Here is a 27,840-nt window from a genome sequence, read left to right on the forward strand (position 1 = left end):
TATTGTACCGGTAATTATGATATCACATGAAAACACAGTATAACAAAATCCTCTATTCATGACATCAAATTATCTCTTTTCCGCTGATAATATAGTGAAAGGTTTGTTTCGCTTAGACATTTGATTTTTTTTATATAGCAATAAACAACATTTTGGTTATATATAATTATGATTATTTATCAAAGGGTATACATGTACCTATTTCGTTTACTCCCAGGTCATAAATATTTTATGAAATCAAATCATTGATGCTGTTCCGTCTTTCATCATGTTTTCCCCTCCCGATATCCACTTATGAAGTCTGTCTACACTAAAAAGGAGGACAAACCCGTAATATTTTTCTGCTTACAGTTCATCTTCTTTTTTCTACATCTAAAATATTCAACTATCCCCTCCCATTTAAATGTCTTATTATAAACAATATATAATTTAGACAAAATATTTCTCAGTGTGACATTCAACTTATATAAAACAAACGAAGACTGAGCAGCTGCTATCCCATTTTCATGTAAAGTTACTAGAAAGACTTTATACATACATGTAGCATTACTCCTGATATCTGTGTTATTGAATGTCAAATTAACGCGATTTTTTGTTTAAATGAAGCACTAATATCATATCTTTTTGGTTTAGAAATAATCTTCCTTTCATTTGACGTGTGTTCATTAGTGGTTAAATCATGATTCATGCAATATTTGATTTCCCTACTGATATTTGAAGAATGTACCAGTAAACTATCCCCAGAAATCATTCTTGACAAAAACATCCAAAAGTAGAACCTTGTTCACAAAAGTATTCGGAAAATAAAAAAGATACAAGAGGGAGCATTGAGATTTATTCATCATGGTCGCAACTAATATTTTTCACGAATACTGAATTTTACCAAAAGCGATAATGTGTATGTAAATGACATGTGAGGTTTTTAAAATAATAGATAAGATATCACCTGAATATATTCAAAACTTCGTCGTCAGAATTTTCAAGTATGACATTAGGAAGGAAAGACAATAGAAGAGCTCCGAGTAGACCTGTTAAGCATTTCTAAAAGTCCTATTCGCTTGAGGCTTCTCTGATGTTTAATATCTCCAAATGACTTTCGAAGCGGAGTTCACTGGGATGGTCCATTCTGTCAATGCACAAGCTACAAACAATTATGACAATTGATTTTTTATCACAAAATCCTGTCCAAGACGATTTTTCATTCTTCTTTGCAATATTGCAATATTACTTAACTATATTAACCGTTATGTCATCGTAATATTTGATGTAGAAACTACGTAATATTATTTTTACTTTAATTTCTTTACATGTACAAATGTACTAGAGTCAGAAAGCTTGCTAGGTAGGGGCTCTCCTAATAAAATGCTATCTGGCCTGTAATATCCTGTGATAATCTATTTAAACTGTCTGATCAATGTATTTATTCATGCTTTGTATAGTCTTTTCGATATATTTCACAGAAATGATATGTCTTATTTAACATCCTGTCTTAAGCTAATTCTAATCTAAATACTATTGTCGCAAAAATAGCTCTTATGAATAATGTTTGTTGTTAATAGGTATGTGACGTTAATAAAGTTTCCTATATCCTGTAGAAATAGCCCATTATCTTTAAGTAACTGATAGGTAATATATATTCAGTGTGATACTGATCTTCCTATGCGAAGCAGAATAACAAAAATATCAGAACTATGTGGCATATATCCGTCAAATTTATCGATGAATGCTAAAGAGTCAAAGTGACGTTATCATGAGGCGTCCTGTTATTTTTTGATGGCAAAAATTATTAAAATCCATCATTGAATGAAATAATTTAAATGCTATTAGCAACAATCATTCTCTTTACAAGAGACCTTCTTTTTACCCAGTTGAAGAACGAACATATCTTTAAAATGAAAATAGCATGTCTCCACAAGCATTAACCGCGCTAATAACCCTTGTCTGATTGAAGTAGTTGCATATAATGGTATTCTTTACCGAGATGTCATAGCTATTGACAAATGTTAAACGATATTCTGTCGAAAATACACAAGGTGTTGTGATAACGATAAGAATGCATATACAACAAGCTAATCTTGTTTGTAATCGACCTTATCGTGAGATGATCGTCTTTGTGAAAACAACGTATGGACCATTGTCGGCCTGCTGTAAATAAATATCCGTATAAAACAACGTATGGACCATTGTCGGCCTGCTGTAAATAAATATCCGTATAAAACAACGTATGGACCATTGTCGGCCTGCTGTAAATAAATATCGGTATAAAACAACGTATGGAACATTGTCGGCCTGCTGTAAATAAATATCCGTATAAAACAACGTATCGACCATTGTCGGCCTGCTGTAAATAAATATCCGTATAAAACAACGTATGGACCATTGTCGGTCTGCTGTAAATAAATATCCGTATAAAACAACGTATGGACAATTGTCGGCCTGCTGTAAATAAATATCGGTATAAAACAACGTATGGACCATTGTCGGCCTACTGTAAATAAATATCCGTATAAAACAACGTATGGACCATTGTCGGCCTACTGTAAATAAATATCCGTATAAAACAACGTATGGACCATTGTCGGCCTACTGTAAATAAATATCCGTATAAAACAACGTATGGACCATTGTCGGTCTGCTGTAAATAAATATCCGTATAAAACAACGTATGGACCATTGTCGGTCTGCTGTAAATAAATATCCGTATAAAACAACGTATGGACCATTGTCGGCCTGCTGTAAATAAATATCCGTATAAAACAACGTATGGACCATTGTCGGCCTGCTGTAAATAAATATCCGAATAAAACAACGTATGGACCATTGTCGGCCTGCTGTAAATAAATATCCGAATAAAACAACGTATGGACCATTGTCGGCCTGCTGTAAATAAATATCCGAATAAAACAACGTATGGACCATTGTCGGTCTGCTGTAAATAAATATCCGTATAAAACAACGTATGGACCATTGTCGGCCTGCTGTAAATAAATATCCGTATAAAACAACGTATGGACCATTGTCGGCCTGCTGTAAATAAATATCCGTATAAAACAACGTATGGACCATTGTCGGCCTGCTGTAAATAAATATCCGTATGAAACAACGTATGGACACTTGTCGGCCTGCTGTAAATGAATATCGGTATAAAACAACGTATGGATCATTGTCGGCCTGCTGTAAATAAATATCCGTATAAAACAACGTATGGACCATTGTCGTCCTGCTGTAAATAAATATCCGAATAAAACAACGTATGGACCATTGTCGGTCTGCTGTAAATAAATATCCGTATAAAACAACGTATGGACCATTGTCGGCCTGCTGTAAATAAATATCGGTATAAAACAACGTATGGATCATTGTCGGCCTGCTGTAAATAAATATCGGTATAAAACAACGTATGGACCATTATCGGCCTGCTGTAAATAAATATCCGTATAAAACAACGTATGGACACTTGTCGGCCTGCTGTAAATGAATATCCGTATGAAACAACGTATGGACCATTGTCGGCCTACTGTAAATAAATATCCGTATGAAACAACGTATGGACCATTGTCGGCCTACTGTAAATAAATATCCGTATAAAACAACGTATGGACCATTGTCGGCCTACTGTAAATAAATATCGGTATAAAACAACGTATGGACCATTGTCGGCCCGCTGTACATAAATATCCGTATGATAGTGAGATACTCTTTACCAAACTTCATTGACATACTGTAAAAGTGGAAATTTTCGCTGATTTCGCAATAATTAAATCTTCGCGAAAATATTCACACGCGAATATAATAACACGTGAAAATATTGGCACGCGAATATTTCCACCAAATAAACTATAGAATTCTATACACTAAAATTCAAGACGCAAGTTCCTGGTGGTAAACCATATCGTGATGTGTAACGTTGTCATGGTCGGTCAAGTGCTTGTGACATGACTATACTAATTTGAGTAATTAATAAGATGATAGTATTTCATCTAATTTAATGTTGATTGATCATTAAACTTTCTTCATTTTATGATAATTACGATCGCTTCTACGTTACTGACATATCAATCGTAAAGCTTGTCGGCCATTGTGTAGCTATAGGCCCCAAACCAGCACACGTTTTATTTGTGACAAAATAAATAAACTTGCTTGTATTAGAAATGTTAATGTTGAGTCTCCGCGTGGTTATATGCTTTATTTGAATCAGAAACTATCGATAGTTAACTGTAATGAATGGTCCGTTAATATAATAAAGATACGAAAAGGCTAGTGTAGAAATAGGTCTATATATGATAGTAAAATTAGGTCAGAACATCAATATGTCTGCTTTTAAATTGACAAGTAGTATTTAATTACTACCAAACTACCTGCAAAAATAACTATCGTTAATTGAGACAACTATGGTTGTTTTGACTAGACATGAATGCGTATCACTGTGACATAAAATACATAAGGGTAAGATAGCTTATAATGCCTTTGTCTGACAAGGCCGTTACACGATTACATACATACGTTAAGAGAAATGCAAAACTATTGGGGTAGAGTAATAAAATATATCTTTGTCTAACAATTGGGATAGAGTAATTAAATATATTTATGTCTAACAATTTGCGCCATTACGTCACAATAAATGATATGATAATTATTGACTTTAGGTGAAACATATGCCTCTGTTGATATCCATATCTAATGAAATGGAATTACGTCGATCAGTACATACATTCGATGTTGAAATTTTGTTGATAATAGTTTAAATGTTCCATGCACTTATTTGTTTTCTGTAGCAATGATATCTAATTTATTAACAAGACAGGTAATCATTGTCTTTATTTGTCACGTTTAGATAAGAAGACGCACAATTTCACTGGTTTGGTGTGATCTATTGACTCAATATAGGCCTATATAGTATTTTGTTTCCTTCTCTTAATTTCTTTTCGTTGACTCTTTTACATTTTGTTAATTCATTTCATCATCTGTACAGCAAAATTGTTACGATTTTTAAGCCTTCATTGTTATTCGAAATTTGCTTCTTAATATTCGGAAAGTATAGACAGATTAGATCAGTTTGGTTTTCAGTCTTTGCCAAATGTATATATACCATTTTCCGGTCGATCGTTATTCGTTCTCTGTTCATCACCTACCTTTAACAACTCTTAACAATTTCACAGAACATGCTATAAGTATCAATATTAGCATTAATTCACATATGTTTTGGATAGAAAATTGCTGAAACAAATTATAAAATTTATCTCCCATGGACTTATCGGTACCATTTTACCGATGGTCATAAGGTAGAAGTTACATATTCGTTTGCTAATACGTATCGTGATCACATTCAACATTAGCTCACTACCACCGTTGTGTGTCTGCTTTACTTTACATGATTTATAGTCACCTGGCAATGCTAATAGGAATTGATCACACCTCCTGGCCCTTCGTCACGTTACCTTAAAAACGGCACGTGGAAGGGGCCAGGGAACAGGAAGTCACGAGACATGAGGATAGGGGCTATATAATGGCTGGGATCAAACATGATCGTCACACTAAGCTGGTAAGTTCTCATAGCGAAACACTGACAAATTAGCATACTAGTCTTGTAAATAAGTAATAACAAATCGTTGGATTTCCTTGCAATTATCCAGAGACAGTTATAACTGTTTAAACATCAATTTAGTTAGTTAGCAACTTAAAAACTTTTTTTTTAACTATATTGATATAGGTTTATTCGTTTATACGTGGTATTTATTTAAGGTTTTTGTTATTTTCAGTCACCATGAAGTCGTCCTCTGTCGCCCTCATCGCTATATGCCTTTGTCTCGGCGTGTCATGCGCACTAGGATCCGGATACGGTTCCGATTACACTAGCTATGATACCCATGGAGGTATGGGTGGCGGATACAGCATGGGCCACGGAGGCGGCTACGGAAGTGGATATGGAAGTGGATACGGAAGTGGCTACGGAAGTGGATACGGAAGCGGATACGGCCACTCAAAGGGATACGGAAAGGGATACGTCTCCACCGAGACTATCATTAGACAACCCTACGTACCAATGACTCCCCCATTGCCACCACCAGTCAACAACAATGACGAAGGACTTTTTGGACTCGGTAGTTCTGGACTTCTGTGTAAGTGCTGATTAAACTATTTTAGTAAAATAGCATATAACAGTTTATCTACTTCCGGAATACTCACCGTAAAATTATATGTATATTATACACTTAATTATTTCAATTATTCATATTTTGCCATCGATTGAACCATTTCTATTAAAATTACAAGTTTGTTTAATCGGCCTTATTATTTTATTGTTTTTTTATAACGTGTCCCTTCGTTTTCAGTGCTCGGTCTGCCCCTTCTCCTTCTCCTGAGGAACTCCAACTCCGGTTAAACTCCTGACGTTAACACTCATTACTGTAGAAGCAACTCTGTGATGTAAGTGTATAATTCATTAATAATTTTAACTATAAAAATCCGTACTTTACTTTAAGTTGAAAAAGGTTATTTCTTTTCCCTGCGCTAATTTCCCTTCTATTACCAATTGGGAGAGGTTGGTACCGGCGTATAAATCTACTTGATCTAGAAGTTCATTACGTAAAACACCAGTTGATGATAATTATCTGTCTCGCCATTACTAGAAACGCTCTCCCTGATCTATTATGTATATATCAGTATCACGAACATCCACCGTGTTTTAACTGAAAGTAATTTCTTCTGATGCATCTATGGAATGTAGTTAATCAAATATTTTATCTGGTATCTAGTACAACGGAGAAACCAATAGAGTTCTAGTCAATAATCATCATGAATATACTACACAAGCTTATTCGAATGTTTTGCATTAATTACTTTGGTTTTCTTTTCTTTTCTTTTCAGACATCGCGCAATACCAGTTACCAGTTCGTTTATGTGGACATTATTAGTATGTTTGTGTTATTGTTTCGTTGATTAAAAACTTAAAGAAAAAAATGTACTCTTGGATTGATGTTTTTAACTTTGCTACTGATAAATCACCTTAATGCAAAACACAAATCAGATGATATAAATAAAAACCAACCAGGATAAATATGTGATGCTATATTTCATGAACAAGTAATTATACTGTCAGGTGACACGACATGGGGAATGAAACAATGTAATATAAAACAGATTTTGTGAAAAATGTTTATTAGAAAGAAAATAGCAAAATGCTTCACTTTACCAGAGTCTCTTCGCAATTATGGTATTTTGACTCCGTTTCATTTCACCATGCTTCAAAATACCATGTCACACCAGCAGTTATATTATCATGCGACAAGAAGCAATGACAGGAAACGACATCAATGTTATTATTTACATTCTGTGTTACATTTGCCTATATGTCGTTAGTAAACCAAATTGTATTCATGAGACTGTACGCTAAAATTTACAGTGATTCGGTCAGTGTAGGAATACCTATAGCTCCAGTGTTGTAGGTTAAAACAATGGCCGCAAGTTACTTTCGGCCTAGAGAGCTTTTCGAATGCTAGCATTTATCTAAGTAAACCACCACAGAAATAAAGCAACACAAAATATGAGTGTAATATTTAATAATAAAAAAATGAAGTCACAAAATTAGTATAAGCTCTATTCCTGATCTATACGAAGTTATCAAATTGTCAATGTCGTCACACTCACAGGGGCTCGTTGCCGAATTTTAGAAATGCTAGACGCGACAATAAGTCCAGCATTAATGATAAAAAAAACGTGTGAAAATCGGCAGTATAGACATAGTTTCCGGTTGTGTATGCATACTGAATTTTAGTTTTGTAGTTATTCCCTGATGCCAAAGGCCTACCTTACTGTACTCCTAAATCGAGCCCCTGTGAAGTTGAACATCGTCTGTTAAGTTAGCCACACTGATGTGACGGGTTAGACTGGAATCGAACAAAATATCCTTGGAATCGTTTTCTCCTACAGTCTTCTGAAAATAACGTAAATCCAGTCGATAGAAACATAAGTGTTTCCGAGGAATCGAGTCTGTCCTGTGCAATACCCGTTCAACGCTGGATCACTTCTAAATGTAAAGGTTATATCATTACGCCGAAAAATGGCTTTCATTTTAAACAATCAGAAAATATGTAATTGTGAACAATTTGACCATTTCTACAAACGCATATGAAATATAACATAAAGCCAAATTTGTGCAAAAACATTTTTTTTGTGATTGCTATTAATAACGAGGGACTATATTATTCCTGCTCGAATTTCGGCTGTTCCGGTATTTGAACTTGATGACGTCAGTGATAGGGAAAGCGACAAATTTAAACGCGTCTTGCGCTACAGCAAATTAAAAAAAAATCTTTATGAATGTAAATATAAGCATTGAACTGTTACCAATTGGTAGTATACAGTCGATATGAATATAAATAAATATTTCATGTCGTCCTTACGGGCGACATTCTATTTATCTGTCACCCAAATTGTATTCATATCGACTGTATACTACCATTTGGTAACAGTTCAATGCTTAAATATAACAAAAAACAATGTCTGAAAGTGAAGTCAGTGTTATAAGTGTACCAATAATTAAACTTTCACATCAAAAAGACACAGGATGGTGTCGTGTTCATAATTGTACCTGTAGTTACACTATTACGTAGAAAAGACGGAATGACTGGAGATGACGTCATGTTTATAATTGTACCGGTAGTTGACCGCAGGTGACGTCATGTTTATAATTGTATCGGTAGTTATATCAAGGAAAAACAAAGTCCTGTATTCATGACATCAAGTTTTCTCTTTTCCGTTGAATGTATAGCGAAAGGTTTATTTCGCTTAAATACAAATATATTTGATTTTGTTTAAAAAAAAACGGATATCATTTCTATAGACGTAAGGTTATGACTAATGAATTCCACATTTTAGATAGGTAAAAAAGAACCAGTTTTTGATGACAATAAAAACATCTTGCTTATTTATCCTCTATGATTATTTATTCCTTTGTACACCTATTTCCTTTACTTTATTTGTCATAAGGTCATTAAGCCTTTGGTAAAGTAAAAACAAAAAAATCAAAACAAAAAATGATACTGTTCCGTCTTTCATCATGTTTTCCTATCCGATATCCAGATATGAATGCTGTCTTCACTTAAAAGGACAAGTCTGTCACATATTTGTTTGCTTACAGTTTATATTGTGTTTTTCATCATCTGAAATATTACAACCGCACCCTCTCCTATATATGTCTTATCATAAACAATATATAATTTATACGAAATATTGTTCACAGTCACTCTCATCTTATATAAAACAGGCGAATGTTTTAGAACCTGATATTCGATTTTCATGTGAAATTATTCCAAGGTGTTTGTGTATAGCATTGCTCGTGATAACTATTATAAAATGTCAAATTAACATGGTGTTTTTATTTAAATGAACAGCTCACCTTTTTCACAATTACTTTTACTGAAAGCGATAAGGTGTATGTAAATAGTTTTTTTAAATAACATATATTACCTGAATATAAATGTATTCAAAACCTCGTCTTTAGAATTTCCATGTATGAACAGACAACAAAAGTGCCCCGAGCAAAACCCACTAATTATGGCCAAAAGCCACTTTCTTTGAGGTCTGGCGGGTTTGGAATAGTTTCCCAACTTCTAAGTGTTACGGAATTCAAGAAACTGGTTCACTCCCGGGAAGGTCCAATCTGTCATTGCACAAGCTTCAAACAATGGTGACAGTTTTCTTTTTTATCCCCAAATCATGCCCCATACACTTTTACATTCTTTACAATATTGCAATATTACTAAACCTTAATAACCTTTATGTCTTTAAAATGGGGCCCGCGGTGGCCGAGTGGTTAAGGTGTCCCGACACTTTAACACTAGCCCTCCTCCTCTGGGTTGCGAGTTCGAAACCTACGTGGGGCAGTTGCCAGGTACTGACCGTAGGCCGGTGGTTTTCTCCGGGTACTCCGGCTTTCCTCCACCTCCAAAACCTCCTTACGTCCTTAAATGACCCTGGCTGTTAATAGGACGTTAAACAAAAACAAACAAAACCAAAGTCTTTATAATATTTGATGCAACAACTGCGTAATATTATCTTTTCTTAAATTTCTGTACATGTACAAAGGTAGGGGCTCTCGTAATCATCTGCTATCTGGCCTGTACCATCATGTGATGATCTGTTTTAGCTGTCTTTAAACATGTATTTATTGTTGTTCTTCAAAGTCTGATTCGAGCTATATAATGTATTTCGCAGAAATAAATTGATGATATGTCTTATTTAACATCCCGTCTAATAATATTCATTGTTAATATGCATGCGACGTTAAACAAAGTTTATTGTATCTTGTATTATGATTTATCATAATTGTTACAGAAGTAGTGTATATGATGCATTCTTCTCATTTTAAGTAATTGAACGGTAATTGTTCCCCTGATTATATATATAAAAAACATCCACCATATCCATAGACTTTTCAATGCGAAACAGAATTACAAAAATATCAGCCATCAGATTAATCAACAAATGTTAAACAACCAAAGTGACATTCCTTTCATAACTCCACATAAAAAATAAAAAGGGCAAATGTTCCCAAGTACGTTCGTGTTTAATCATAGCTAATATACATAAATAATTGTTAATATAAGACGTCCTGTTTTTTGTGTTTTTTTTTTATTAACATCCATCTTCGAAAAGCATGAATATTGTTTCTCGGTACAAGAGACTTTCTTTTTACCTAGTTGAAGAACGAACAATTCTTTAAAATAAAAATACCACGTATGCAACCACTGATCACATACTTCAATACACTGTACATTGAAAATCGGGTTCGTCATATTTATATCAACATATGGACCATTTTCGGTCTACTTTAAATATATATCGGTCTGATCGTGAGATGAACGACTCTCTTTACCAAACTCCATTAACATATATCACTATGACATAAAACACATAAGGGTAAGATAGCTTATAATGCCTTTGTCTGACAAGGCCGTTACACGATTACATACATACCTCAAGATATATACAAAACTATTGGGATAGATATATTTATGTCTAACAATTGAGATAGAGTAATTAAATACAATGTATATCTATGTCTAACAGTTGGCAACCTGATTATTTATCTATTTCTAACCCATCACGTAACAATAAATGATATGATTATTATTGGTTTAAAGCGAAAGATATTCTGCTGGCTATATCCATATCTAATCAAAGGAATTAAGATGGACATTACATGTATTTGACATGAAAAAGTTTTGTTTAAAACATTCCTTCCGGTTTAAATGACCCGTAACCATTGTTTTGATTATAACAATAATAACTGATTCACAGGTATTCGTTATATCATTGTCATGTTTAGATAGGAAGACGCACAAATCTTACCGTTTTGGTGTGATTCCCGGACTCGATATAGGCCTACATATTCTTCTCTTTCTACATTTGTTTTCCTTCTCGCCTCTTCTCTTCATTCATTTTCGCTGTCTCTTTCTCATTTTGCCAATCAATTTCTTATCCTTACGTCGTTATGATATTAAGCCTTTTATTATTATTAAAAATGTTCTTAATATTTGGACAGTATAGACAGATTATAATAGTTTGGTTTTCAGTCGTGGCTAGATAAATATATTTATCCTGCAACTGACACCGCATTGTCGGAATACAGTACACCCACCATATATATTTTTGCTGTATACGGCAGTGACGGAAAACAGCTGTATCTTTTAATCTTAGCACGTGCGTCAATTCAACGTTTAAAAGGCGAACGTATTTGGATCATTGTTGATACCGTTTCACTTCAAAATGATTAGTTTTGATAACTGTTGCAGGATAAATAGAATACATTGTCAGTTTAAAATATAATCTGTATTTTTGGCTCGGGACAGAAAGACAAAAGAGGCGAGCCTTAGCGAGCCTTTGTCATTCTTTACCCTCGCTAAAATACAGCTTATATTTTAAGACACTGACCATGTATTCTCTATATACCATTTTTCGGTCGATCGTAATTCGTTCCTTACTCATCACACACCTTTAACAACTCTTAATGATTTCACAGATTATAAAGGACAGGCAACATATATCAATATCAGAATTATTTTACCTATATGTATGTTTAGGGATGGAAAATTACAGAAACAAAGCACCAAGTTAAACCCCTGGTAATTTACTTGATGGTCATAAGGTAGAAGTTATAATGTTTTCGGCTAATTTGACAACACCCAAAGGGAGTTTTAAGTATCATGATGACATTTAATATTAGCTCACTATTACCGGTGTGTGTCTGCTTGACTTAATAGGTATTGAACACAGCCCCCGGTCCTTCGTCACGTTACCTTAAAAACGGCACATGGAAGGGGCCGGGGAACAGGAAGTCACGAGACAGGAGGACAGGGGCTATATAAGAGCTGGGATCAAACATGATCGTCACACTAAGCTGGTAAGTTCTCATAGCGAAACATTGACAAAATGGCATACTAGTCTTGTAAATAAGTAATAACAAATCGTTGAATTTTTTTTGCAAAGTTAAGTTTAGCGACTTAAAAACGTTACTTTTTTTTACCTATATTGATATAGTTTCATTCGTTTATATGTGGCATGTTTTTGTGTATTTCAGTCACCATGAAGTCGTCCTCTGTCGCCCTTATCGCTATATGCCTTTGTCTCGGCGTGTCATGCGCACTCGGATCCGGATACGGTTCCGATTATATTAGCTATGATACCCATGGAGGTATGGGTGGCGGATACAGCATGGGCTACGGAAGCGGCTACGGGAGTGGATACGGAAGCGGATACGGAAGTGGATACGGAAGTGGATACGGAAGTGGATATGGAAGCGGATACGGCCACTCAAAGGGATACGGAAAGGGATACGTCTCCACCGAGACTATCATTAGACAACCCTACGTACCAATGACTCCCCCATTGCCACCACCAGTAAACAACAATGACGAAGGACTTTTTGGACTCGGTAGTTCTGGACTTCTGTGTAAGTGCTGATTAAACTATTTAGATAAAATAACATTTAACAGTTTATCTACTTCCGGAATAATCACAGTCAAATTACATACATCATACATTGATAGCGATCACCTTTGCTCGTCTAAGCATCTTCTATCAGTACTGCTAACGAATGTTAGCATTATTAATATCGCCTCTTCGAGTTGCTTCACTATTTTCATTCTCCCGGAAGTCCCTAATGGTATTGTTGACAATGGCTTTTAACAAAAGACGTTTTCCCTTCCTAACACTACTTATTCCCTTTCCCTACAATTCTTTCAATTATTTATATTTTGCCATCGTATAAAACATTTTAATTATAAATATGATAAATTTGTTTAATCGTCGTTATTTCTTTTTATACCGTCTCCCTTCGTTTTCAGTGCTCGGTCTGCCCCTTCTTCTTCTCCTGAGGAACTCCAACTCCGGTTAAACTCCTGACGTTTACATTCATTACTGTAGAAGCAACTATGTGATGTAAGTATATCAATTGATCAAAAATTTCATTTAGAATAAAAAAAACTGTAGTTTATTTTAAGTTGAAATAGGTTATTTCTTTCCCCTTGCTAATTCTTTGATATTATTCACTTTTTCTTACCAATTGGTTTTAGAACCCGACTGTGAACTAACAGCCATAGAGGTTGACACCATGTGTATAATTCTGTTTATCTAGGAGTTTATTACGTAATACACCAATTTATGATAATTATCTGTTTCAGCCATATTTGGAAACCCCCTCCCTAAACTATTGTATATAAATCATTATCACGGTCATTCACCGTGTTTTAACTGAACGTCTTTCCTTCTGATGCATCCTTTTAGTATAGTTGATAACACATTTTCTCTGGTCTTTTAGTTCAAAGGCAAAATCCATATAGTTCTAGTTAATATTTCAATTTGCTTGGTTAGGGATTGTTAAAAGTTTGTTTTGTCTGGCCTTTAGTACAACGAATGAATCTTTTATCCATCTAGGGAACAATCCAAATAGTTTAAGTTAATATTTGTTTTGTCTGACTATAAGTACTAGGAAGCAATCCATACAGTTTCAGCTAGTTTTGCTGGCCTTTAATATTACAGAATAATCCATACATTTTTTGTCACGCTCCGTGACTGCTGATAAATTCACATAATGTAGTAAATAATTTATTTTGTCTAGCTTTCCATATCAACGTATAACTTATTTTGACTTTCCTTCATATTCATCTTCTGGGTCCTTTGTTGAATAATATACGTGATATAATGAAAATACTACATAAGGTTATTTTAATGTTTTTCATTAACTACTTTTAAAACGGTGCTTTTCTTTTCTTTCAGATATCGCGCAATACCAGTTACCAGTTCGTCTGTGTGGACATTATTTGTATGTTTGTGTTATTGTTACGTTGATTAAAAAAATAAGAATAAATGCACTCTTGGATTGGTATTTTTAGGTTAAAAGTTTAGACAAATCCGTGCTGCTTGGTTTGAATCGTATACACTCTTATTGATACGACATTGGAAAGTCATATCTTGGGTTGATAAAATGGCCACAAGCCGTCTAATACCGTTTTTAGTCCTGTGTTTTCCAGCTGGTAACTGATCAGTGAAATCTCCGATTGTTAACACATTTGATACTGAAAATGAAAGTAGAATATATACGTCTGAATGGTTCTGGCGTCTTTACAAGAAAAATAGGCCTACAAAAACTAGACGTTCTGGTTGAACTGGTTAATTATGAGTGATTATGAGGCGAAACCTGGCTTGTTTTCTCAACTGAAATACCTATATCAATAAAGAGGATGAATGGTTTAAATCATTTGATAGTGAAATGCTTTTACATTGTACAATGTATATAACATGAACGTGCGATTCAACAAATCACCGGAACGGATCAGGTAGGCCAATCCATCGCGAACAAACAAAACATTTCGTTATAAACAGACGTTATAAAGATAAAATATCTAATCATGATACAGATCAATTAATATATAGAGAAAAAAGGCTGTATATTGAGTACACTTCAAAAGTTACTAACCAAAACATATATGGACAGTAATTCACGGGAATCTCCTACGTAGGGAATCACGATGTTGATTATCAAGTAACATTACAACCAAAATTAATCTATCTGACAATTAAAGTTGTTTATAGTATGCTAGTTTAAATGAGCTTTAAAAAACAATTCTGCATCTTTCATCAGAACGTTAATGGCATCTTTATAGTAAATACATTTCCTTATAATGACATAAGAAAATCATCAGTAAAACATCTAAGAATGCACTTAAAAACCAACAAAACTTTCTTTTATACCCTGCCATTCTAAATCATATACTACTTGCTTTCTCCTTTATTTTGAACCTTCATGTAAAGCTAAGAGTGGCCTTGGCAAGTGTGACATCATGTGTATATTTGTACCGGTAGTTATACTATAACGTGGATAGACATAATGACAAGGATGACGTCATGTGTATATTACACTATCACGTGGATAGACAGAATGACAAGGATGACGTCATGTGTATATTACACTATCACGTGGATAGACAGAATGACAAGGATGACGTCATGTGTATATTACACTATCACGTGGATAGACAGAATGACAAGGATGACGTCATGTGTATAATTGTACCAGTATATTTTAATCATATATCACTTCATGGAGTTTATCTTCCTGCAACCGATGAGTTTTCTATTTTTTTCCATAGTAACTAAATTGAAAATATCGGTAGGAATGCTTAATTCAAAATGATTCCCTGAAAACACTTAGATTCTTATACATTCTCTTACAATCAAGCGTATACAAATATTGTTATTCTGAATGAACCGTGTAGCTTCCAATCTAAGTCATTGTTATAACTAAACCTACCGGTTAGTTATATTTACAAGCTTGAGCTGGAGACAAGGGCACTTTAACTTTAACGATGTTATTTGTATTTAATGCGCTACATCTACGACAAAGTCCTCTATTCATTACATCAACTTTTCTCTTTCCCTCTGACAGACGAGTTAGAGGTTCAATTCGCTTAGACATTTGATTTGAACAAAATGGATATCGTTTCTTAGGACCGTAGAGAAACATCTAATGATTCGAAATTTTATAAACATAATCATAATTATTTATTCAAGTAACCATCTATTTCTTTTACTCTATTCATCACAATATCATTGCATTTAATAGAATCAATATTTATCCTGTTTTGTCTTTCATAATTATTTCCCAATCCGATATCCACATATGAAGACTGTCTACTCTTAAAAAAGGGGGGCAAGCTCTTAATATATTTATCTGGTTACAACTGATCTTGTTTTTAGTGTATCCACATTTAAAATATTACAACCATTTCGTCCCAGTATAAATATCTTATTATAACGATACAGTATATAAGTTAGAGAATATGTTTGAAGGTAACTTTCAACTTTGGTGAAACAGACGAATGCTTAGAAGCTGATATCCGATTTCCATATAAATATACCCCCAAGGTGTTTGTACATAGCATTACTCGTGATATCTGTGTTACTGAATGTAAAACTAACACCAATTTTGTTTTCAAATAAACCATTAATATGTATTTATTTGTTTTAAAAGTAACCTTCCTTTGATTTGACCAGTGTTGTTCGTGTTTAAATCCTGATTACTATGATATCAGATTCCCATACTGTTGAGGAATTATTCTAGACAAAGAAAGCAGGATTTCAGACATAGCATTGATGAATACAAAAATAGAAACCATAACAGAACCTTGTGGAACACCAGTTTTAAAGCAGTCAGTTTATCTATTAGTGAGAACTATGAAAAAAAATATTTCTGTTGATTTTTAATTAGAATTATGGTTTCGTTATCATATCCGTAGTCTCTGGTTTTTGTCTTCACTTTTAACTTTGTCTTTTATCCCATTGTAGATGCTTATTATAAGAACTACATGTGTCAAGCTTTTTTCAATTATTAATGATGGCAAACTCTAAGATGCTAAGTTCTTTTAAATCATAGAAGATAACCATATTTGGTGGTTGTTGATATTACGAAAACTGAACTTTGGTACAATCACTTAACGATTCCAAATTCGACCCACAATAATTATGAAAGACACTTTTGAAAAGGCATGAATTACTCATACCGAATATAGGCACTGGAAAGTACACACCACTGGAAAGCATGGGCGTTGCTATCTGGTAATGGAAAATGATAATCGCGTGATTAATTCTGAGGTGCTGAACATATAATAGACATACAAAGGAACATAATGAAGAGGAGGATCCGAATATTATAGTATACCATTGTTAACGTTTTGTATATTTGTATTGTAATCAGTGTAGAGCCATAGGGGGCGAAACAGTTTTATGATGCTGCTTCGTATTTATTAATCACCATTTGCTGTGTCTACTAACTGTTAGGTGTACCATTTAATTGTACGCTATGTAAGTTCAATATCAACTTTACAATTATGCAATTATAACAATTTGTTATAATTGAAGCAAGAATATTTTTTTTGTATAATTAGTGTGTATCCAACAACTAACCACAAACATCAGTACACTGTATATGGAAATAGGGTTTGAGACACATTGTCACCTTTGACATGACAGAGAGTTTTTCAACAACCTACATGTAGTACGTATGTACGTACATAGTGATGTACATGTATGTATGATGCACATGTATTACAAGTATGGGATCCGGGGACGGTACATGTATAACTCTGATATCGAAAAAAACTGTCCTATATTCTTCTTATTTTGGACTACTGATTATTAACTTCAATATGATAGCCTTTGCATTTTAGACTGAAGGTTTTATTGGATTTAGTATTTCTATGGAACCTAGTTCTAATGAATGGTGGTAAGAAACAAGCCTCGTATTATGTCATGATAATATTGTCAATTATATATTAAATTACCATAATGTTAAAATCATGGTGTACACGTCTTGTCTCCTTATAATTGATTGAGGCAGTTTTTTAATTCCCTAAATTCCCTTTTGAATTTCAACATTTAAGTTCATGGCATGACTAACGATTCTAGAGAAAATAATGCTGATTCAGATGTTAATGTTGTATACTATTACGTATATTGACATGCGTTATTGTGTGTATTCTGTAATGGGTGGTTATGATTGACAGTCGTTATCGTGTGTATTCTGTAGTGGGTGGTTATGATTGACAGGCGTTATTGTGTGTATTCTGTAGTGGGTGGTTGTGATTGACAGGCGTTATTGTGTGTATTCTGTAATGGGTGGTTATGATTGACAGGCGTTATTGGGTGTATTCTGTAGTGGGTGGTTATGATTGACAGGCATTATTGTGTGTATTCTGTGGTGGGCGGTGATGACTGACAGGCGTTATTGTGTGTATTATGTAGTGGGTTGTTATGATTGACAGGCGTTATTGTATTCTGTAGTGGGTGGTTATGATTGACAGTCGTTATTGTGTGTATTCTATAGTGGGTGGTTATGACTGACAGGCGTTATTGTGTGTATTCTATAGTGGGTGGTTATGATTGACAGGCGTTATTGTGTGTATTCTGTATTGGGTGGTTGTGATTGACAGGCGTTATTGTGTGTATTCTGTATTGGGTGGTTGTGATTGACAGGCGTTGTTGTGTGTATTCTATAGTGGGTGGTTATGATTGACAGGCGTTTATTGTGTGTATTCTGTATTGGGTGGTTGTGATTGACAGGCGTTATTGTGTGTATTCTGTAGTGGGTGGTTATGATTGACAGGCGTTATTGTGTGTAATCTGCAGTGGGTGGTCATGATTGACAGTCGTTATTGTGTGTATTCTGTAGTGAGTGGTTATGATTGACAGGCGTTATTGTATGTATTCTGTAGTGGGTGGTTATGATTGATAGGAGTTATTGTGTATTCTGAAGTGGGTGGTTATGATTGACAGGCGTTATTGTGTGTATTCTGTAGTGGGTGGTTATGACTGACAGGCGTTATTGTGTGTATTCTATAGTGGGTGGTTATGATTGAAAGGCGTTATTGTGTATATTCTATAGTGGGTGGTTATGATTGACAGGCGCTATTGTGTGTATTCTGTAGTGGGTGGTTATGATTGACAGGCGTTATTGTGTGTATTCTGTAGTGGGTGGTTATGATTCATAGGCGTTATGGTGTGTATTCTGTAGTGGGTGGTTATGATTGACAGGTGTTATTGTGTGTATTCTGTAGTGGTGGTTATGATTGACAGGCGTTATTGTGTGTATTCTGTAGTGGATGGTTATGATTGACAGGCGTTATTGTGTGTATTCTGTAGTGAGTGGTTATGATTGACAGGCGTTATTGTGTGTATTCTGTAGTGGATGGTTATGATTGACGGGCGTTATTATATTCTGTAGTGAGTGGGTATGATTGACAGGCGTTATTGTGTGTATTCTGAAGTGGGTGGTTATGATTGGCAGACGTTATTGTGTGTATTCTATAGTGGGTGGTTATGATTGACAGACGTTATTGTGTGTATTCTGTAGTGGGTGGTTATGATTGACAGGCGTTATTATGTGTATTCTATAGTGGATGGTTATGATTGACAGGCGTTATTGTGTGTATTCTGTAGTGGGTGGCTATGATTGACAGGCGTTATTGTATTCTGTAGTGGGTGGTTATGATTGACAGGCGTTATTGTGTGTATTCTGTAGTGGGTGGTTATGATGGACAGGCGTTATTGTGTGTATTATGTAGTGAGTGGTTATGATTGACAGTCGTTATTGTGTGTATTCTGTAGTGAGTGGTTATGATTGACAGGCGTTATCGTGTGTATTCTATAGTGGGTGGTTATGATTGACAGGCGTTATTGTGTGTTCTGTAGTGGGTGGTTATGACTGACAGGCGTTATTGTGTGTATTCTGTAGTGGGTGGTTATGATTGACAGTCGTTATTGTGTGTGTTCTGCAGTGGGTGGTTATGATTGACAGGCGTTATCGTGTGTATTCTATAGTGGGTGGTTATGATTGACAGGCGTTATTGTGTGTTCTGTAGTGTGTGGTTATGACTGACAGGCGTTATTGTGTGTATTCTGTAGTGGGTGGTTATGGTCAACACTAGATCACTTGTCATTGCCATTGCTGTTGATTGGATGTTAAACAAAATCAAATAAAACAAACGAATAGGGCAGAATCTATCTATAACGGATATCCTATGGTAAAATTATAAAATTAATATACCCAATAATTTAATTCGGCGGACCATGACCTTGTTTTAACAGATAATATTTATACAAAGTCAATCTTCTAAACATGTTAATAATACTAATAGAAAAGATCATGAGCTATGCATATTTTGTATCTTTGGTAATCCGTTCGATGTTTCGATGCCATCGAAAATGCAGTAAACACAGCGACAGTCGTTTACATTAAGGATTAATGGGTTAACCTCGTGTAATTATTGTTTAACATGATTTAATACCGATAAGGCTGTTCATATACTGTATAGGTAATTGAGAGCCAAGAGTGACAGGACGACAACACTCGGAAAGAGAAGAACACCCTGCAGGTGACATATCCTTAGTTGGTATGAAGTTTACGGTACCCGTGTCACGCTTTCGGCGTGTATAAAGGTTACGGTACCCGTGGCACGCTCTCGGCTTGTTGAAGGTTACGGCACCCGTGGTCGCCCATGGCCAATCGTAACATTGTGTAATTTAGAATTCAATTTTTGTTTGGGTTTGAGCAATATAATAAAATTTTACTTATACATAGAAATATTGGGTTCGACTTTGGCGGCTATTTTAGCCTTTTTGATAATAAATAGAAATATTGGGTTCGACTACAGCGGTCATTCTTGCTTTTTTAACCTTTAATAGAGAAAAGTTTACTTCGATTACGGCGGTCGATCTAGTGTTTTCTTTACTTGACTATAGGAAGGTTTTGTATTGAATTTGTGAACACGTTGTATAATAAAGTTATAAGCAATTGGTTCTTTGATATATTGTCTCTTTGTGGTCACCTAAATCATCGATGATTTTAATCATGAAAGAGTAATCACACCACCTGTATTTTATAAGACATCCTTGAAATACTCTATCAATACAAAATGATACTACCTTTCGTCAAACTTCCCTTAACTTTATGAAATCCTTTGTCAAACTTTTCCTAACATTATTAAATACTTTTTTCAAACTTTCCCTAACATTATAAGATACTTTAGTCAATTTTCCCGTAACCTTATTACATCCTTTGTCAAACTTCCCCTTACAAATTTACCCTAGCTTTATAAAATCCTTTTGTTAAACGTCCTCTAACGCTGGAATTAGTCCTCTAATCCGAGAAACATTCGAGACGGCATGATAAAAATCAATAAAGAAAAATATATAAATCAACGAGACCCTAAATGTATAGCCATATATAAATATCAAAATGTTTGATATGACAAGTATAAAATATAAGTTAATGAGGTGTTGAATCGATTTTCTGTTAAACTGGCAAGGCTTTTGAATGATTTGCATAAACAATAGCAATGTGTTGCTAAACTTATCAAACTGGTTACAAACCTGTATAAGAAGTTGTTGTTGTATATTCTATATTCCATTAAACTGGTAACACACCTGTATCGGAATTAGTTTTTCTATATTCCATTAAACCGGTTAAAAACCTGTATAGAAAACAGTTGTTCTGTATTCCATATTCCATTAAATTGGTTACAAACCGGTATAGGAAGTAGTTGTTCTATATATATTTTATATTCCATTAAACTGGTTACAAACCTGTATAGGAAGCAATTGTTTTATATTCTGTATTATATCAAACTGGTCACAAATCTGTAAAGGAAACAGTTAAGGGTCATCTATGTAGCATAATAATGTTGAATTTCAAACACGAATATATATCTAAAAATGTGCACAAAAGTAGTCATGTAATACTATATCAAAATGTTTGTTTGGACATCAAGTTTCTTCAAATTACTAATGATTTGCTGTAGATGCTAACAATTTTTTCTATAGAGTTATTTTTGGTAAGATGTAGCATGGAGTAATTATAAGTCACACAAAGAACCATACATGAAAAATAGCCCAGTTGATATGCTCACAAGTGTCTTTAGCACAGGGTAGGAGCATTTTGTTGACCTGATTTGACTTTATATACGTATTAACACTTATTTTATTTTGATGTTGATATGCAAATGGCGGTTTTGAATAATATTACACTAATATGACATAAAGGAAGGCATACATATCAATAAAGATACTCCTATATCATACTTTTAAGACATCTGATCAAAGTAAAAAGGACTTTTTTAAGACAAATGGTTAAACTGGTGAGTTTGGGGCCTTTTGCAGAAGTATGCATATTTTACTCCGAACTCAACAGTTGATCATGTTTTTCTAAAAGCAGTCTTCTTGCAACTGAGTTTTTAAAGTGTCTAATAAGATCGGTTTTGATGTTTGAAATACCTCCTTATATGCCATATTTGTGTGATATTATTCACAATCGCCCTTTGCATTTCAAGGTCAAAATCAAAACAGTGTTTATACATATTATAAAGTGAAATCTGGTCAAACCAATGCTCATATTTTGTGCTTTAGACACTTGTGAGCAACACGACATGGCTAATTTGTGCAATATATGCGATATAAATGAGCTAATTATGTCCCACTGAAACATGCATTTTTCGCGTATTTTGCTGAAATTTGCAAACAGCTTATCAACTTACATGTCAACAGCAAGTCCCATGGTTTGCCACGATACATTCTAAAAGTTCATCAAGGTATATCTCTTCGATTGCACCATAATAGGCTTGTGAAAGATAATTGTTTTGACTGAATTTACTGTTTAGATACCCCTTAACCTATGATCTGTATTTGAATAAATTGGTCAAATACCTGTGTAGGAAGCAGCTGTTTTAAATTATATATTCTATAAACCTGGTAACAAATCTGTATAGGAGGCAGTTAAGCTATAATCTGTACTGGAATAAATTGGTCACAAGCCTATGACTGTTATTGTTTTAATAGATATACGATACTGTTGATGGTGTGTCAAATGCGATAAAACTGTATATCCTGAGATATTATCACACTTTTGATTTTACGATATATACACACACCTCATTAAAAATCATTAACAAGTCATGAATTACAAAAGTTTGATGTTGATAAATAGTGGATAAATATAAATCGTGGTAGCCGTTTCAATTAATAGCATACAATATTGCAGAGTCTGGCAATATTACACTATGTTTCCATTTATTTTTAATAAATATTTCCACAGAGCTACATATTTAGTCGATGTCTACAGTCCTGTTAGAAAAATATATCTATAGACTTATGATAATGATAAATAGCACAGGCATGATCATTTGTCACACTTACTTCTTTTTGAAAATATTGCTTTTCATTTATTAAAAAAAACCCATCTATATCTAATGTGATCATTCAATACCACACCACAGGTATTATTAAACGCTATTACAGAAAACAGTCTATCTACTGTAGTAGATCTAATACATCTAGCATGGAATTTTAAGCATTTGGAGCTGTCATTTTTAAACATTTAAAAGCGAGAACTGTTTTCCTTAATTCTAAAAAATCAGATATAGGCATCCATCTGAACGTGTTAAAGATTCAATAACATATATTTGATGTTAAGTAAAATCCTGACAGTTTTTTTTTAACTTAAAAGTTTATCAATATTTTTTTTCCCTTTTTTTTCTAGGAATACACCGCACGATTAAACAATATACCAAATACAAAAAGATGATAGTTCGATAGACTTTTAGAATACCAACATCAAATATAAATGGTCAAACTCGTGTTCCAAGATAAAGATGCGTGCACCAAGATGTATAGCTAGTAAATTGGTCCGGAAAAAATCAAATGATAACATAATGTCGAAACTTTTTTAATAATCGTGTCAAGGAAAAGAAATCAAAACATCTAAATGGTGCACTAACATACAATCAAATACACTTACTTTAGATGTACAGTGAGGAGACAATTTTCCCTCAGACTATTAGTCCCTCTATCGAGACATGATTCACGAGATGAGGTTACACTATGTACTATAAAATATACAAATATATAGATACAGTAGATAATGATACAAGGTTTGTTATATATACCACTAAATGACAACCTTATAATTTAAAAACATTAGTGCGGAGTTAATGAAATTTGAAATAATTACGTCTACAATGCTTCTGATAGTTGAGTGCTCTTCTGCCTATAGATAGTTCTAGTGGTAAATTTAAATCGTAGTATATGCCGACCAGCACCTTATGAATGAGATTGCGTCATTTTCCATTCAGAGGTAACATATGAAACAAACTTTGCGTTAAGGTTTAAACATTGGTTCAACACGTTTGATCGATCTCCCTGATAGTCTTTACTTAACATGATTTAACATCGGTAAGCTTTTCAATACTGGTCTCGTATAATCTGGGTACGAAGACAGGCCTCCGGCCCCTTGTTACGTTACCTTACACACGGCACGTGGAATGACCAGGGAACAGGAAGTCACGAGACGGCAGGACAGGGACTATATAAGGGACGGGATCAAATATGATCCTCACACTCAGCTGGTAAGTTGTCATACATAAACACTGAATTAGTATACTTGTAAACACACAGATAATGTACATGTTTATGTCAAGAAATAATAATGAATAATTAATGCATCAAATGAAGTGTATGTAAAAATCTTAGGAATTTCTGTAAATAACAATCAGATAGATTTTTGCATGTATTGCTGTGGTATTAATCAGTGATGTTTTTGTGTATTTCAGTCACCATGAAGTCGTCATCTGCCGCCCTCATCGCTATATGCCTTTGTCTCGGTGTGTCATGCGCACTAGGTGCCGGATACGGATATAACAGCTACGATACTTATGGAAGCCATGGAGGCGGATACAGCATGGGTTACGGAAGCGGATATGGAAGCGGATACGGAAGTGGCTACGGAAGTGGCTACGGAAGCGGATACGGCCACTCAAAGGGATACGGAAAGGGATACGTCTCCACCGAGACTATCATTAGACAACCCTACGTACCAATGACTCCCCCATTGCCACCACCAGTCAACAACAATGACGAAGGACTTTTTGGACTCGGTAGTTCTGGACTTCTGTGTAAGTGATCTGACGAAATCATTCAAGAAATGTAAAATCACCTCTAGCAAAATCATCATAAAAACTGTGGATACAACTGTGAAGTTGTTCTGGCAATATCTTTTTATTTATTCAGCGATAAAATTATTATCAGTTTGTCTACTTAGTGTTTTAAACAATAGTCTATTCCAAATTTCACACGTATTCATTACTTTATATTGATCTTGTACAGAGATGATTGGGGAACAAGCTGTTTGGCTAATACACTTTGTGTGATTTTTGACGATATCAAATAATAAATCTCTATATTCGTTTTTCAGTTCGCTAGATTTTTGTTCTTTGATGTATCCGCTTGTTATCAGTGCTTGGTGTCCTCCAAATCATTCCTAAAATGTAAAACCACTACTAGAAAGTAAAGCCATCATAGGAACTGCTTAATACATTCGGGAAGTTTTAATAGTGCTTTGTATTTATTCAGCGCTGAAAGTTTCTCTGCTCAGTGTTTTAAACATTATTCTATTCCAAATGTCATACGTATTAATCTTATATTAATCTTGTATAGAGATAATTGGGGAACAAGCTGTATGGCGATATCAATTTTGTGTTTGTTTTACGACATATAAATTTCTATATTCGTTATTGGTTCACTAGATTCTTTGTTCTATAACGTGTCCCTTCGTTTTCAGTGCTCGGTCTGCCCCTTCTCCTTCTCCTGAGGAACTCCAACTCCGGTTAAACTCCTGTCGTTAACACTCATTACTGTAGAAGCAACTCTGTGATGTAAGTATAGTAACATCTATCAGTGTCGATAACAAGCTGTTTATTCGTTAAATCATAAACTTACAATTGTAAGATATATCGCACCTAATATATATTCAAATATATTTTGGTAACGCCGACCTGTTAAAAAAACATTTTAAGGTTGCCATATACTCATTTTGCTTTTGTTTTCTCTTTTCAGACATCGCGCAATATTGGCAGTTAAAAGTTCGTCTGTGTGTAATTTGTTTGATGCTGTTGTTATGTTGATTAAAAAACTTAAACAAACTCGTTTGAATCATCTTATATTTCTGTTTAAAAGCCCGTATTCATGAAACCGTAATCATGCTCAGATATATATTTTGTGCTCCAACTGAAATATCTTTGGTGATCAACTGATGCCTGAATCAATCTTCATTTTTCAAAGATTTGAAGACATTTCGTACAAACTTAAAAGTGAGATATTATTTTCGATGTTTAGGTTTTACTTTTAAATTGATATTTTATAATTTAAGCACGTTTACAGAATGTTGGGTTGAGCACAGATTTCATATTTAAGCATGAGAATGGTTTCATTAATGCGGGCCAGGACTGGTGTTGTTGATATAGAGACAATACATACATAAGTTTACCTGGATCAATACATAAAGTGACTTCAACTACAAACTGGACGAACATATTGTTTATCATAACCATATTCTAAATATAACACTTTGTCTGATGAAATTTAATCGTTATTATGGTGCTGTTCATTCAACCATATAATGACTTCGTTGGACATTCTTAGATGCTATCAATTCCATCAAAACAAATGCAGATTAAATCATTTGTTTCGACATTCAAGCACCGAAGTCATTGCTAATTCGAGGAGGCGATGAAATAAGTTGATCCTGTGATAAATATAATGACCAGGTCAAGCTGACCACGACCAAACTAATCACCACATTAACTCAACAGTAGGAACACATTAATACAGGAACCCCTTACTAAATAATCACTGTCTACTTTCAGGGATAATGTAGGGAATAAACAGTAGAACAAGTCAAACAGATCAGGCAACTTTAGTAAATTCAATGACATTTAAAAGCAATTTCAAAATTCAACTGAGAACTTCAATATTTCCTTGACTCCAACCTGAAATTTTGAAATATATTCCCTATATAATACAATAGAAAGCAGATCAATACTGTGTTATGTTGCTATGTGCAAACTTCTTCCTGTACATGTATCTCGTATCTAATCGTTCTTAATGTCTGGGTTTGCTGTCGTAACATCCTTTAATACATTACATTTTGCGTTGATTTCAGTTTCACTTGTCCTTTAAATATCGTTACATCTACGATGATTAGAGTACCAAAAACTTTTTCTTTGACGCAGAATAAGAAGTTCCTGATGACTTGAAATGTACGATGATTCCATTGTCACCTTCTCGGTTTTCTATTCTGAGATTAAATTTAAGTGAAAAGCTATTAAATTTATCAACGCCGGTTTGCTTAATGCTCAATATTTCAGAATAGACATTTGGGTAAAACTAAAACAGAAATATATGGTTCTTTTCACGTTTTGTAAGTCTACTTTCTCTTGTTTTGGAGTCAGCCTTACGGTTTTGTTTACAAGCCGGTGTTATTTTTTGTTTTGTTTTGTTTTTTGTTATTGTTGTGGGTTTTGTTTGACTAATTATTAGACTTAAGTTTTTAAACGTGCTATTTTTGCAAAGGTGCCATAGTTGACAATAAAATACTACATTGTATCAAATATTAAGAAGCAATGGCCTTTAAGAAGCTAACTCGATACTTGACGAAGGAGATCAATACTTCCCTGATAGTAGTCGTTTTCTCTGTAATTCCTGGTCCCAACAACCTACCAGCGTCTCTCAGTAGTCATAGAAGGGATTTTTACCGTGTCCCAGAGATCTTTTTAATATTGTAAACACATTAGTTTATATATATAAATAAGTGTGGTAAAGCCACTCATTCGCTCGCTCACTGACTCACTCACTCACTGACTCATCTTCAGAAATGGATAAGGAAACCATGTAGAGAAGGAAAATTCGATTTACCATCTACTTCTGGAAAGAAAACAACACTTGCAGTCAGGAGTGCTA

The 27,840-nt window shown here is 34.3% G+C and overlaps 2 protein-coding genes across 4 annotated transcripts; both read left to right on the plus strand.

The window, feature by feature from the left end:
• Window positions 1–5,733: 5,733 nt before the first annotated feature.
• LOC117323825 (keratin-associated protein 6-2-like) lies at window positions 5,734–26,029 on the plus strand. 3 transcript variants are annotated; one of them, XM_033879301.1, is made up of 3 exons: window positions 5,734–6,119; window positions 6,333–6,426; window positions 25,939–26,020. In XM_033879301.1, exons 1-2 carry the CDS (start codon window positions 5,765–5,767, stop codon window positions 6,380–6,382), a joined length of 405 nt encoding a protein of 134 aa, XP_033735192.1. In that variant the 5' UTR covers window positions 5,734–5,764; the 3' UTR covers window positions 6,383–6,426; window positions 25,939–26,020. The 3 variants fall into 3 exon arrangements, with proteins under 3 accessions (XP_033735192.1, XP_033735191.1, XP_033735190.1); XM_033879300.1 differs by lacking the exon at window positions 25,939–26,020 and adding an exon at window positions 6,868–6,964 and having other exon boundaries at window positions 5,735–6,119; XM_033879299.1 differs by lacking the exons at window positions 5,734–6,119; window positions 6,333–6,426 and adding exons at window positions 24,640–24,998; window positions 25,664–25,757 and having other exon boundaries at window positions 25,939–26,029.
• Window positions 12,581–14,386, plus strand: LOC117323824 (keratin-associated protein 21-1-like). The gene is made up of 3 exons (XM_033879298.1): window positions 12,581–12,952; window positions 13,347–13,440; window positions 14,278–14,386. The coding sequence occupies exons 1-2, from the start codon at window positions 12,586–12,588 to the stop codon at window positions 13,394–13,396; spliced, it is 417 nt and encodes a 138-aa protein (XP_033735189.1). The 5' UTR covers window positions 12,581–12,585; the 3' UTR covers window positions 13,397–13,440; window positions 14,278–14,386.
• Window positions 26,030–27,840: the final 1,811 nt, after the last annotated feature.

This window comes from Pecten maximus, chromosome 3 (assembly GCF_902652985.1).
Source record: "Pecten maximus chromosome 3, xPecMax1.1, whole genome shotgun sequence".
Taxonomy (NCBI): Eukaryota; Metazoa; Mollusca; class Bivalvia; order Pectinida; family Pectinidae; genus Pecten; species Pecten maximus.